Source organism: Haliotis asinina, chromosome 9 (genome assembly GCF_037392515.1).
Source record: "Haliotis asinina isolate JCU_RB_2024 chromosome 9, JCU_Hal_asi_v2, whole genome shotgun sequence".
Lineage (NCBI taxonomy): Eukaryota > Metazoa > Mollusca > Gastropoda > Lepetellida > Haliotidae > Haliotis > Haliotis asinina.
The window spans coordinates 13,409,009-13,423,307 of record NC_090288.1 but is presented as its reverse complement, the minus strand read 5'-3'; the positions used below and the strand labels follow the sequence as shown (position 1 = coordinate 13,423,307).

Sequence of the window (14,299 nt, the reverse complement as noted above, 5' to 3'; positions counted from 1 at the left end):
AAAGAAAGATACGTTGACATTCTAAATGGTCACCTTCTTCCGACAGCACAAACATTGTATGAAGATGATTGGATTTTCCAGCATGATAATGACCCCAAACACACTGCGCGCTACACAAAACAGTGGTTGTCGGGCGAAAATGTTCAAGTTTTAGACTGGCCCAGTTACAGCCCAGACCTAAACCCAATTGAGAATGTGTGGGGAGTCATGAAGGACAGAATAAACCATAAGGGACTGAGAAATATTGAAGATATGAAGGCCGAGGTGGTCCAATATTGGGATACCCTGTCACACGATTACATACAAACTTTGATGGGTAGTGTGCCTAGGCGTATTCAGGCATGCATTGCTGAGCGAGGAGGTCTAACAAAGTACTAAAACAAGACTGAGACTGTAAAAGGATGATGTTTTAACATGTTTATGTAAGTAAAACGCCAGAAGTTAATAAACGTAATGAGTTACATGACGCAACATGATTCTCAATAATTTCTGGGAATACTATATGTACAGGCTTTAGCAGCAGTACAGGCTCAGTCCGGGGGCCATATTTATGTACAGGCTTAACCAGCTGTTATGTACTGTTGCTGTGTTTTGCATACTGCACAAAATATGTTAAACAACACCTGAATCTTTATTATAACTAGTTAGTGATTCTGTGACAGATTTACTATAAACTGTTGTTAACTCGAGTTAAATTAGTAGAGGATTCATCCAGACTTGTTTTTACAGACACTCATTCTTATAGTGGACAAATTGGTGACTGCTTGCTGCAAAGTCAAACTTATTTTTTTAAATGGCAATAAAAAAATTGTTACGTGCACAAATAAAAGTGACGTGCCAATTCCCAAGAAACATTTCACTTTTTTTATTTAGGCTTCTGCCACTATTCAACCAGTCATCTTTAGTGTACAATCTGAGAATAATTACAGTGAATCAGGAATTTTCTTAGATTTCAGTTCTGGAAGAGTTTTCATGCAACCCCTAAATGTTGACATCCCGTCCTTGTTGTTGACCTACACCTGCTTCCCACCCTGGAAGCTGTTCCTCCATTAGTACTTCTATAACTCTACCCTTGAAACTTTACCTGGAAAATCAAAACAAAATGAGGGTTTGTTAAGTAACTTTGTGTTTTGGAGACAAACGTTATGAAACTGATTTCCAGAGTTAGTCTGATGATCTGTGTGGAAATGAATGTTTGATAATGAACTGATCCCAAACACCAGACCAAAATTCCCAAACATCACATATGTTGCAACTGATTTGTAGTTAGATTTTTTTGACTCATCAGCATCATTTTGACCCAAACAGACTACATATGTAGATGAAAGCATAGTCTGTTCTTTGACTTCTAGTGACAGTCGACTCAGGATAAGATATGGAGGGTCTAGTGTTGTTCCTTCCCTTAGGCTTGTAATAAAGAAGGAGGATTATCAGACAGAGGCATTATGAACTTGTGTCGTTTTTCTTTTTCAGAAAATTCCACGAATGTTGACGAAGATTAATGACCACAGTATTGTGTGTGTGAAGTCTGGTGGAGAGTTTAACATCGCCATGGATACAGAGAACACAGTATGGGTTTGGGGAAAGAACGATACTGGACAGGTAACTGTCAGTGAAAGGGGAACGGCGTGGTGGCTGAGTGGGTTTGATCATTAACTTTGTGTGTTGGCGACTATGAGAGTGAGGGTTATAGGGCTCAACCTAACAACCTAGTTTGCGATTAGTTGGCTGACTCTGAGAGTGAGGGCTCGAGAATATCTACCTTACGGAGAAAGTGTAATCCCTAATATAACATGTTACTTTTGACCACTTTCTAGGTGTCATTGTGTGTTTAGAATTAATTTGAGAGTGGAAGGTCATGGGTTCAATCCCCAGCTGTGTCATACCAAAGGACGTAAAATATGATACTTGTTGGACCCTGCCTGCTGCCTGGCATTAATGGGTACAACTACTACTGGTCGGGTCTGAGTTAGTATAGTGTGTTTGAGTGTGTATTCATGCTTGACTGCATGGTATGTAAGTGGACTAGTACCAGCAGTCATGCATACACATGCATGCACGTTGTCATAAGTTTTAAGTTTTAAGTGAGACGTTCAATCAGACGTAACAACATTTTGTGGTTTGAATATCTATGTGAACATGCGACCAAGTGTATGAGAGTGGTGGTTGCACAGCTGTCATTTACCATTGATAATAACGTTCATTATAATTTTTCTTATTTCAAGTGTGGATAGAAAGTAAGAAAATTTGACCTGAGAGATGGTTGCTATGATTACTTTGTGTTCCAGCTGGGTTACCATGTCATTGAGTTGCCTAGCCAGTCGTTGCGACCGACTCGGTCCCGGCGACGCTCAACTCCCAGCAGTACTGACTTCCTCAGTCCCACAGTTCTCAAGGGCCTTCCTGCACAGGATCCAACTGTCATGTCACCATGGCAACAGTCGTTCCTTGCATCCTCCGAGAGTGGAGATTCAGAATATTGGGTAATCTTGTGTTTTCACCTTTGTCATGAGTGTTTGTAATAGGCTATGAAGAAAAGTGTTATGAAAATTTAAGTGGATTATGCATTTGTATTATTTTATCCCAATGTATTCAGTAATAGTTAGTTCTAAATCAAATATTTCATCAGACATTGAAATCTTGTGTGTTTGATGTTATCTGTGTTGAAGGTACTCAGGCTAACTTTGCAGTTGGATCAGTTTGATGCAATGTGATGTCACCCAGTTCACATAAGTAACAGAAACATTCTGACACTGGACCCCATATAGTATGCATATGACACCTCAAAGGCAGACAGCGAGTGAAGGTTGCTCTCAGGACCCCTATTTGAAAGCCAAGGGCAATCCCAGAAGAGACTATCACTCTGCACCCATACAGTGAATTTGCTATCATTCAGTCATTTTATGGGCTTAATGCCCATTTCTGAGTAAGTCATTTTGCTGTAGGCTGACAGTTGTCATGCTGATTACAGACCACAAATCCTTTCCAGGACTGAATGATAGCAAGTGCATTGTTTTGAAATATTGCCTTTCACCTGCATCACTCCTGCAGGTGACAGATGGCGCTGTGGAGGACCACCATCTTGCCATGATCCCCAGTCTAGAGAAGGTTGGCAAGGTCAAGTACTCTCGTAAAGTCATCCCGGTAGTGCTCAAGGTAAAGTCTCTACTGTCTAATCGCCACTGTCTAGTCTTCTCTGTTTAGTCGAGTCTATCTTATATCCACTATCTAATCTCCACTGTCTAGTCTTCATTGTCTAGTCTGTCCTGTCTGTTCTGTGGGGCGGAAAATATGACACAAGGTGTTGAATGTTCAATGCATCTTTAATCTTCTTGACTTGAACAATGGGAAAGTAAATCTACAACATACAAATAGCACAATGTTTTTTAGGTACAAGTCACTGAGCAACAGAATGAAAAAATATTTCTATATACTGCTTCATCAGCATTCAGTATACCTAAAAAATATTAATATCACCACACAATACAATAGTGTTATTTACAATACGCCATGGTTATACAATCTTAGCCTAGCCACATGGTCAAAATGTTCCATGATACTCAGTGGGCACATGATCACTATGCCACTGGAACACTGTCAGGGCACTGTCACCAATCAGAAGCAATGACGTCTACAGCTGGTTGTACTCTGATGGGCTGCCATCCAGTGATGCAATCCTTCCTTCTCCTGGGGGTTTCTTACATTGCCTGTGTCATCCCACTTCTGACACCAAAAAGTTGTGGGGCGGAAAATATGACACAAGGTGTTGAATGTTCAATGCATCTTTAATCTTCTTGACTTGAACAATGGGAAAGTAAATCTACAACATACAAATAGCACAATGTTTTTTAGGTACAAGTCACTGAGCAACAGATTGAAAAAATATTTCTATATACTGCTTCATCAGCATGCAATATACCTACACCTGACATTGTGTAAAACATACAAAGTTCAGTATTGACATTCCTGGACAGGTGGACGGAAGTATCGGTATGAAGTGACAATTAGTTCAGTAAAAAAGATGAACATTGCATATAAGATATGAAAATGTGACTAGAATTTCAAGTATGAATCAACTTATACATACAGTTGGACTGACATACATGTGACTGTAATGAAAGGGTATTTCTAATTTACAGTACAATGAAGAAAAGCACCAACAGATTGTAACAGCTTGTTCATAACAAAATCTGGAATACCTATGAATGAAAGTATACACTTCAGACTGATGAACTCACCCCCAGGAGACTTGCTCAACAGTGATGACAAGCTCGGAGTGAAGTCAGTCACCATGTACTGGCGTTCTAGTTACCTAACAAAACACAATACAATAATAGTATAAGGTTCAAAATTGGCACAAATGCTACAATAGCTAAATAACAATAACTGGATTTGGGAACAATAAAAAAAAAAACACAACAGAATCCTGAGACACACAAAATGTAAATATCACATTCTGACAACCTGAGTACATTCACATTTTCTATAACAACTGCTGCACCGAGTGTTGGCAAGGGAAGTAGCTCATGTGAGCTATAGACGAACAAAGGATTGCCTGTTCTGGCGCGAAAGATAACTTAACAGCGATTCCAAATATAATATATACTGGGTAGGTACATACAAGACAAATAAAAACTTATAAAAAGCATCAGTTATACATTAATATAAAATTGTAGAGGAATGTTAATTCAAGATTTGTAGTTTGCATATACTGGGGTCGGCCACTGACCACGTGCATTACAAGTACAGACAATTTCGTCTCTACAATTACAATTATTAGAAATATCACACACGTCAACAGTGTTTTCTGTAGTTGGTATACAACACATATATTATATAGCTCGACGAGTGTACTCACATTGAAATATAGATGAAAAAAAAAAAGGAATGATGAATGAGCGTGATGTTCTCTATGACCTGCCTCGGCAAGAGCATGCTTCCTTCTGCCGAATTTCGTGACGACTTGCCCAAAGATTGTTTAAAATTAAAATACTTTAGTGAGGAAGGAATTGATTTGTAGCCAAATAATAGTAACTGTAAAATACTTGGGAAGGTTATGAAATCTTACTGGAATTATGTATTTACAATTTGAAAACTGCCAGAATTTGCCGAAGATGGGCAAAGTTTACGAGCTATTTTTAAAACACATGAAACTCTTTTCACTGTTCTTTACTGTCTAGTCTCTGTTGTCTAGCCTTCAATGTCTAATCTCTGCTGCCTAGTCTTCATTGTCTAGTCTGTGCTGTCTATTCTTTTCAGTTCAGTCTCTGTTGTCAAGCCTTCAATGTCTAGTCTCCACTGTCGAGTCTCCACTGTAGTCTCTGCTGTCTAGTCTGCACAATCTAATATCAACTCTCTAGTCTTCTCTATCTAATCTCCTCTGTCTAGTCTTCACTGTCTAGTCTTCACTGTCTAGTCTTTTCTGTCTTGTTTTCATCGTGTAGTCTCATAAATGTAGCTTTCTGACTGATCGAGTGCTCTTCTGTTATTTTCAGTGTACCCTACTTACATTTTCTATGTACCTTGTTGGGAATGCGAAACTCATTTGATACTTAGAGGTAGTAATTCTTTAAGTGGAATATCACTGAATCTTTGATAATGTACAGTAATTAGCAGTGTTTTGCGAGTACAAATCGATGGAAGGGAGATAACTCTAAGTCTGTTTTGGGGGGTTGCAAAATCTAGCGCTGGCTACAAAACATTCTGTACTCGTGCTTCAGGCAATTCAGAAATAACATTGAGGTGTTCAGTAAGATAAACTGGTCCCTCGGTGTAAAGGAATGAGTGGACAACAAAAGTACGGCATTTCAAGCCTAATGAGAATCTTGATTCAGCTGAATTTCTACACCATGTATGCAATCTGTGTTTAATATAGATAATTCATGGATAACACATTATCTAGCTAGATATCATGATATCTGAAGTCAGGTGTCTGACGTCATGCAGGCTGAACCAGTATTAGAGAGAGAAAATGTCCACAGAAAACGTGAAGTTTTCACCACAGTAAAATAATTCTGTCAGTGTTTTGTCTTTCATCTTGAACAAACCCAGAAACTAACAAGGACATTTCCACTTATTTCAGTTCCTGCCTCACCTGTGTCAGATCACAACTGCCTTGATACAGTGTGTAGATGCTGGGGACTGGCTGACCGCCGCCGACCTACACCTGCTGTCCGGCTGTCATAGTCAGGTCAGACATCACACCTGTACGCTGTTCACAGACTGGTCAGATATGACACCTGTGCACTGTACACAATCAGTTCAAATCCCACAACTGTACACTTTACCGTTAGGTCAGACGTCACACCTGTACACTATACAAAGTCAGGTCAGACATGATACCTATACACTGTTCACAGACTTGGTCAGACATGACACCTGTACGCAGAAAGGTCAAGACATGACACCTGTACACTTTACCGTTAGGTCAGACGTCACACCTGTACACTATACAAAGTCAGGTCAGACATGATACCTGTATACTGGACACAGTCAGATCGGACATGATGCCTGTACACTATACGCAGTCAGGTCAGACATGACACCTGTACACAGTACACAGACTGGTCAGACATGACACCTATACACTGTACACAGACTGGTCAGACATGACACCTGTACGCAGAAAGGTCAAGACATGACACCTGTACACAGTACAAGGTCAGGTCAGACATGACGCCTGTACACAGTACACAGTAGGTCATCATGGACACCATTATACACTCTCACGATGTCCCAATATATGCTTTGCTATTAGCCGATAGTTGTTGTTGTTGCAGGCATTGTTGTGTCAGCTGCAGGTGTTGTCAGACAGGAAACAGTTCATGTCAGCAGAGAGTTTCCGTCACTTCAGCATCCAAGTGATCCAGCACCACATCAGGTACTGATGCTAATGTATGGGCAAGCCACAATAGATGCATTTTACTCACTCACTCATGACATGAAACCGTCATTGCTGATGTTTATATTAAGTTTGTAGCAATATTCCCCAAATATCCCAGAAAGGACACACCAGAAAAGGGCTTTGTACGTTTTACCCACATGAGGTTTGATGTTTGTTAGTTGTTTAATACCCCACTAAGCAATATTCCAACTATATGGCAGTGGGCTGTAAATAATCAAGTCTGGACCAAACAATCTAGTGATCAAGAGTATGAGCAACGATGTATGCAGCTGGGATGCGATGACATGTTTCAGTTAAGTCAGTGAGCCCAACAACCCGATCCCGTTAGTTGCCTATTGTGACGTGAGGCATTGCACAATCATCATGAATAGCAAATATGTTACCCATGCTATTTGTCTTGGAAAGTCTTCCTGTAAATATAACCAGTCTTCACATAAATGTGTTATGTTTGTCAGATGCACCGTGAATGGTGACAACACCCAGTCAGAGCTGCAGGAGGAGCTGAACGTGATTGTCGTTGAGGTGAGTCAGGAAATGTTTTTCAGATATTTCCAGTGATATCTGACATGATAGTCTGTACTTTATAGACAGAATGACTTCACTATGAAAAGAGAAGTCTTGAAAATTGTTGATGTTGTTTTAGAGAGAGTGAGTTTAGTTTTCATTTTTTAGCAGTATTCAAGAGGAATCATGGTGGGTGACATCAGAAATGGGCTTCTCACATTGTACCCATGTGGGGAATCAATTCTGGGCCTTCAGTGTGTTGAGTGAGATATTAGGATTGCCCAACCCCTTGTTGTTTTAGACAAAGTGCTATCATAGGTATGGGAATGTCATTAAGACAGTGTAGCCTTTGGGGAGTAGTATGCACAATGGGGGTACAGGACCACAGAGGTGCACCACACCAAGGAGCTTCCAAAGAGTGGAAGATGGAAGTGGCATCCCCTCCGTGCAACGAACACCGAATAGCTGCAGACGTTCCAGAGGGAATCTACACGTGCAAAAAGTTTGCCATAGCCAAATGTGAAGGGAAGAACCGGCTGTTGTTATGTGTAGTATTCCTCAAACATAAGCTAATCAGATTATTCACATTTTTCAAACTGTTTAAAGCTTTAAGTAATGATGTTATATGAAGTCTCTGTATCCTGAAAACTTATGATCACCATCTCAGGTAAGCACAAAAGTCTGATGTACAATTTCAGCACATGAGAAAAAGCAGTTTGTTTTATTATATGTATATTTGTGATTGAGCATTGTTTCCATCTCTGCTGTCCAGGTGCTGGATTACTGGGAGAAACATGACCTGTCGGTAGTCGACCTTGAAGCCATCTTCCTCCATCAGCTCACACAGCTGGCGCCAGCCCTCAGTCTCCTTCTGTTCAGGTATGTCTTGTCACATGAAGTGAGAACTGACCTCACTCACTCACTCACTCACTCACTCACTCACTCACTCACTCACTCACTCACTCACTCACTCACTCACTCACTCACTCACTCACTCACCTCTGAATATGATATTGTTCCTGAACTTTGCAGTCCATCTCATCAGAGATCCCAAAGGAATGCTTGTGAAAAAGTGTCTGTGAAAGGCAAGATCTAATAGGGGCCACACCCTCCTTTGATTCCAACTACATGGGATGTAGTCCCAGGTAGAGTCTGGACCAGACAGTCTGGTCTGCTTGTCGTAAGAGGTGACAAATGAGATTGCATTGTCAGTATCGCAAACTTGTTGACATGTTAGATATCTCATGTGAGTAGACTGATGCTCATGTCAATCATTGGATTGTCTGGTCCACAGACCACTGCCGTATAGCTGGAATGTTGCTCAGCGCAGCATTAGACAACAAACAGCACTGTTGAAAGTAATTGAAAGTAAGACACTGTTCATAGCATCATGAAACTGAATGCACTTACTCTGATCTCATGTTTGCGTATAGGAGTCTGGATAAGCAGGAAGAACCTCCTACAAAACTGCTGGGACCATCAGGCAAGTTCTTGGAGAAGTTTTCTACTGACTTCTGCCTGAAACTGCTGCACTCTGTGTTGACCAGCTTGTCCAGGAACCCGAACACCCTGCCCAAACAGTACAGGTCTCTGCTCCAGCAGCACACTTCCGATGACGTGGGGACAGAACACTCCAGCACAGACACTGTCAATGGCAAGTCTGAGCTGACAGAGAGAAAGGTGGAGATCCAGCCTTGTGATAAACTGATACCGTATGATCGTCTGTGGCAGGACATTGTACAGAACCTACACAAACATGCAGATGCCCGTAGTTACATATCTCTTACCAGGAATGAGATGGACCATCTTGAGGTGCAGTTCGAGGAGCAGATGAATAGGGAGAAGGACAGGAAGGACACACAGAGTGAGTGTAATGCTGGGATACATGTAGCACTGGTTATCCAAATTATGTTGTAAATGTTCCCACTAGATTATGGTTGCCAGTTTCCTGTGGGTGAGACTGATTTACAGAATGAAAGAGATTAAAAGAAAAACAATCTCTTCCACTCTGACACTTCCATGTCTGACCATACAGAAAAATATTATGAGGGTGTTTAGCTAACATTACTGACATCACAGCTAAGGGAGATAATCATGTAGACAATTAGGTATACCACTAGGGAGGGATAGTTATGACTAAAAACCCAAGTTTGATCAAGATTATCCTATAGACTTATTTGTGTACGGTCAGTAGAGATCACATTTGGTCAGTGGACCATTGCATTGTGACTAGATTAGATATATTGTGATATATTTTTACTTCTGTGTAATTAGGAAGTTTTTCTCTCCATTTTGAAACTTTCCCGCCATGTCACAAAATAAGTGCGTACAATTTCAATAATTCATGGCTGAGTTAGATGTGCATTTTCTATGTGTATCATGTTTTATGAGAGCCCCTTGTACACTTGAAGTTCGAAGTTTTCTATGTTATGACTTATCTACGGAGAAATGGATTACCATGGATAGACCATGTAATCAGGCAAGAAAAAGTAAGTCACTGGATTCTAATTCAGATTCCTCAAAAAGTAAGAAGTCAGCCTCTCAACCCTCTACTTCAGCAGTTAAATCGAAGCCTAAATCAAAATCTAAATCTAAATCTAGTTCTTCATCTAGCCGAGTTGAATAGCCAACTATCATGGTGCTATTGTCTTCCTTCAAGTCGGAAATTCAATCTTCCATGCAGCAGTCCTTCCATGACTTTGAATTGCTTAACAAAGAAAAAATCTTGGACTTACAGAGGCAAATTGATTTCTGTGGCTCCTTAGCTCAAAATGTGGTTTACACATATGACTCATACGATGACAGGCATGCTACGTCCCAAAGTCAAGAGTCATTTCCCGGAGGGCACCATGGTACTCTGCTCGGTCCGGTCCAGCAAAAGCCACATCATGAAGCCAGGCTGCTGATCCCCATGGTGGGAGAAGCTAAGGCTTCAAGCAGAAGGGACATAGTCTGTCAACCCTAAGGGGTCAGCACCCAAGCTAGCTATCATCTCACACTCAGGTGGCATCCCCGGCATGGCTTGGTCTAGATCCCGTTAGGCGGGTTAAGGTGATGGTGAAGGGTACTAATCAACCGTTGTATAACCTGGATTCCACAGTGTATGCACAGCATGGAGTAGTTTGCAGTACAGAGAGTGTAACGGATGGTGCATGCTCTACCCTAGTTACAGCTGCAGTTAACTGGGAATTCACTGACACTGACAGCCCGCCAATCATCCCATTGCTCCTTATCCAAATACATTTCCTCCTCCTACGTATGCTATGGAACAGGATATTCATATTGAACTGGGATCGTCAGGATGTTTGCCTTCGGAACGCTCGCCAGAATTATCATTTCTGCATTCTTAAGTTGTAAAGACTGCCCTGGATAATTATAGTGAGGTGTTGGTCAAGTCGGAAACGGAAGTGATGTCATAAAGCAGAAGGTGTCATTTTAATGACAGTGACAATGTAGAAACATTAAGTGGCGTCATAATTTTCGAAAGTACGAGGGGATGTCAATAAGTTTTGAGCCTTGAGCATTTTTCATACCCAGGTGTCACAGCCTATGGTACGACATTAAACCCTGGGGTTTTAGCTGATGCGACATTGACAGGAAGAGACCCCCCTCACGGCACTGAAAATGAATGAAATTGAGTATAGAGCAGTAATTAAGTTTTTAGTTCTTAAGGAAACTCGGCGAAGAACATTGAAGAAAGGCTTTCGGCAGTTTATGGGAAGTCATCCCCTTCATCTGCTACCATCAAACGATGGGTCAATGAATTTAAGCATGGTAGAGAGAAGATGACCCCTGTCCAGGTCGCTCAACAACAGCACTAGTCAGGAAAACATTGACAGAGTGCATAGACTTTTGCTGGAAAATCACACTCCTTAAGTTAGAGGAGACCACAGGCATTTCACACGGATCCATCGAGACAATTTTTCATGAACATCTCGTCATGTCCAAGGTGAGCGCAAGATGGGTGCCAAGAATGCTTACAGATGAAATGAAGCAAACAAGGGTCACGATAAGCAATTCCATGCTAACCAGATACAACAAGAATCCAGCAGATTTTCACTTTAGGCTAGTAACCTGTGATGAAACCTGGATCCACCACTATGATCCTGAGAGCAAACAATAATCCATGGAATGGAAACATGTCACTTCTCCCAGGACCAAAAAGTTCAAAGCCTCCAGATTAGTGCAGAAGGTAATGGCGACAGTCTTCTGGGATAGCAAAGGTGTCATCCACATAGATTACTTACCAAAAGGAAGAACAATGAATGGGGAATATTACTCTAACTTGTTGAGGCAAGTGCGACAGTCAATCAAAGAGAAGCGCCGCGGCAAGATCAGACGTGATATTCTTCTACATCAAGACAATGCTCCAGTACACACCTCTCGCGTTGCAGCCGCTGCTGTCCAGGACTGCGAGTACGAAATCTTGCCGCATCCCCCCTACTCTCCAGACCTGGCACCAAGTGATTACCATCTGTTCCCAAATCTCAAGAAACACTTGCATGGTCGTAGATTTCAGGATGATAATGAGCTTATTGATGCTACTGAGGCTTGGTTTGAGGACCAAAATGGTCCTTCTACCGAGATGGCATCAGCGACTGGCAGAAAAGATGGAACAAGTGTCTTGACTCACAAGGGGACTATGTTGAAAACTTAATGTGGTTCATACCAATATTTTGTGTTTTTCTGTGCAAGGCTCAAAACTTACTGACATCCCCTCGTATAGTCGGAACAACAAAAAGTGGCATGTTCTATGCTTCCTCATTCACTGGGGCCCTCCATCCTTATTTGATATTTTGGCAACCATAATCCAGAGGGAACGTCTATGACATTATTAGAAACAATAACGGATATTGTTAATAATTATTTGTATTATATTATCTTACCTCTGAATTATGGGATGCTTCCTCACCTCCCCGCGAAGTGTATGAGAAAAGTAGGTATTTTTCCGAAACAAAATTATGAGAGAGTGTGTAGCAAACATTACTGTGACATCACAGCTAAGGGAGATAACCATGTATTATTTTACGTATACCACTAGGGATAGCTGTGACTTAGAGAGAAAAAGAAATTGTAATCTCTTTCATTGTGTATATCTGTGTCACCTACATGAAACTGACTACCATGATCCAGAGATAAGTTTACTAATAAATACTACCAATATCCATAATTGTTCCTATCAGCACACTTGCTTATTTTTGACACAGGAATATAGCACAATATTGCATGATGGTTTCTTAAACAACTTTTTCTGTTATTGATCATGAAACATCAGATTTCAGATCCTGTAGGGTACCGAGATTTCACGATTCTGTGTCTTATTTATGTTTTCTGCAATTATCCCTATTTTGAGATATTTAATCATTCATCATTTCAACCCAAACAGACTACAGTCATGGCTTTAGGTGTGGGAGCCATGAAAATTTGTTTGAGGGTACACAAAATATGTGATCTAAACTACCAGTGGGTGGGTTAGATTTGCTGACATGGTGTGCTGTCTCAGAGCATTATGGGTTCTCAACCCAACAAAAGTACTTGAATCTGTTCTTTACTGAGAAAATGTAGTTCCATATATAACATATGTTGCTGTCTCAAGACAGATCTAAATGTCATGGGGAGATGGGATAGATTATTAGCTAAGTTGTTAGCTCATCACGCCAAAAACCGCTATGGATACAATGTTTGAAACCCATTTCTTGTGTTCTCAGCCTTGATATTGCTGGAATATTGCTAAAAGTTAGATTCACTCACTCACTCTAAAGGTCATGCCCTGATACTGCACCATTCTAAATCTTTGTAACAAATGAATAATACATTTTGTCTACATCCCTCAATTTTCTATCTGTTGAGACCTGTGAAGGTCCAGATTAGAACTGATCTTCAGTAACCCATGTCTTAACAGGATTTGATGGTCAGACCCGCTGATTTTTTGACACAATTGTATCCCAAATGTGTCAATCGATGCTCATGATGTTGATCACTGTATTGTCAGGTCCAGACTTGATTGTTTACAGAACACTGCCATATAGCAGGAATTTTGCTGAGTGCAGTGTAAAACTACACTCACTCAATCAAACTGTTGATGAACAAGTCCAAACAGTAAGATCAGGTCAATCCCAGTTTAATTCATAGTATTTAACTTGTTTCTGAAACCTCTGCTGCTTTTGTATTCCAGACAACATCCAGTCAGTCGACCCTGATTGTGCTATATTGTTCACCTGTGGCCATCACTTCACCAGGAAAACATTCACAGAAGAGGTGCTTGTCAGCTTCGACCGCGAGCTGACCGAGGGACCCAACAAACTCCCATACAGTGCATCACTTCTGAAACAATATTACAACAGGCAGGGGTTACTTCCCCTTGCTTGTCCAAAATGTGTGCTCAATGCATTGATGACAATTTGATAAGATAATCAAAACATCAATTGTGTTCAAAGTCATTATATGAGTGAACTGAGATGGTTTAGTTTTTCAGGGTAATTTATGTTTCATCTTTATCAAAAGAGCCAAATATTGTAGTGCACATGGGAACAGACTCTAAGATGATGTTCAGGGGGAGGCGCAGAAATGTAAATATTCTTCAGACACATTCACTGCCATTGACCAGATTGATGTCTTCAGTATGTGACTGTCAACCCTGTATGACAACAATCCTTTAACTGTTGTCGGTGTGTCGCCCACTACTTTTATCTTACAGATTCCACTCAGATTCACATGGTAAATCTAAATTACCATATTCTCTATGATGTGGGCCTTAGATGATTGAAACATTGAGGTTCTATAATAAACATGTTCTGTTTGTTTCTGCATCATGTGCTACTGAATATTCCCATTTCAAAGGTTGATGAAAGTATACATTTTCCTTTTTCTAATAATTACACTGAGGATCAG

The 14,299-nt window shown here is 40.7% G+C and overlaps 1 protein-coding gene across 1 annotated transcript in view; it reads left to right on the top strand.

Moving 5' to 3' along the window:
* LOC137296079 (uncharacterized) overlaps positions 1–14,299 on the top strand; it is a 48,438-nt gene extending 34,139 nt beyond the window's left edge. The window contains exons 24-32 of the mRNA XM_067827740.1: positions 1,474–1,602; positions 2,289–2,483; positions 3,052–3,156; positions 6,083–6,190; positions 6,780–6,880; positions 7,360–7,426; positions 8,181–8,287; positions 8,842–9,272; positions 13,584–14,299. Coding sequence (XP_067683841.1) covers positions 1,474–1,602; positions 2,289–2,483; positions 3,052–3,156; positions 6,083–6,190; positions 6,780–6,880; positions 7,360–7,426; positions 8,181–8,287; positions 8,842–9,272; positions 13,584–13,813 — 1,473 coding nt within the window. The 3' untranslated portion in view covers positions 13,814–14,299. The remainder of the gene's footprint in view (positions 1–1,473; positions 1,603–2,288; positions 2,484–3,051; positions 3,157–6,082; positions 6,191–6,779; positions 6,881–7,359; positions 7,427–8,180; positions 8,288–8,841; positions 9,273–13,583) is intronic.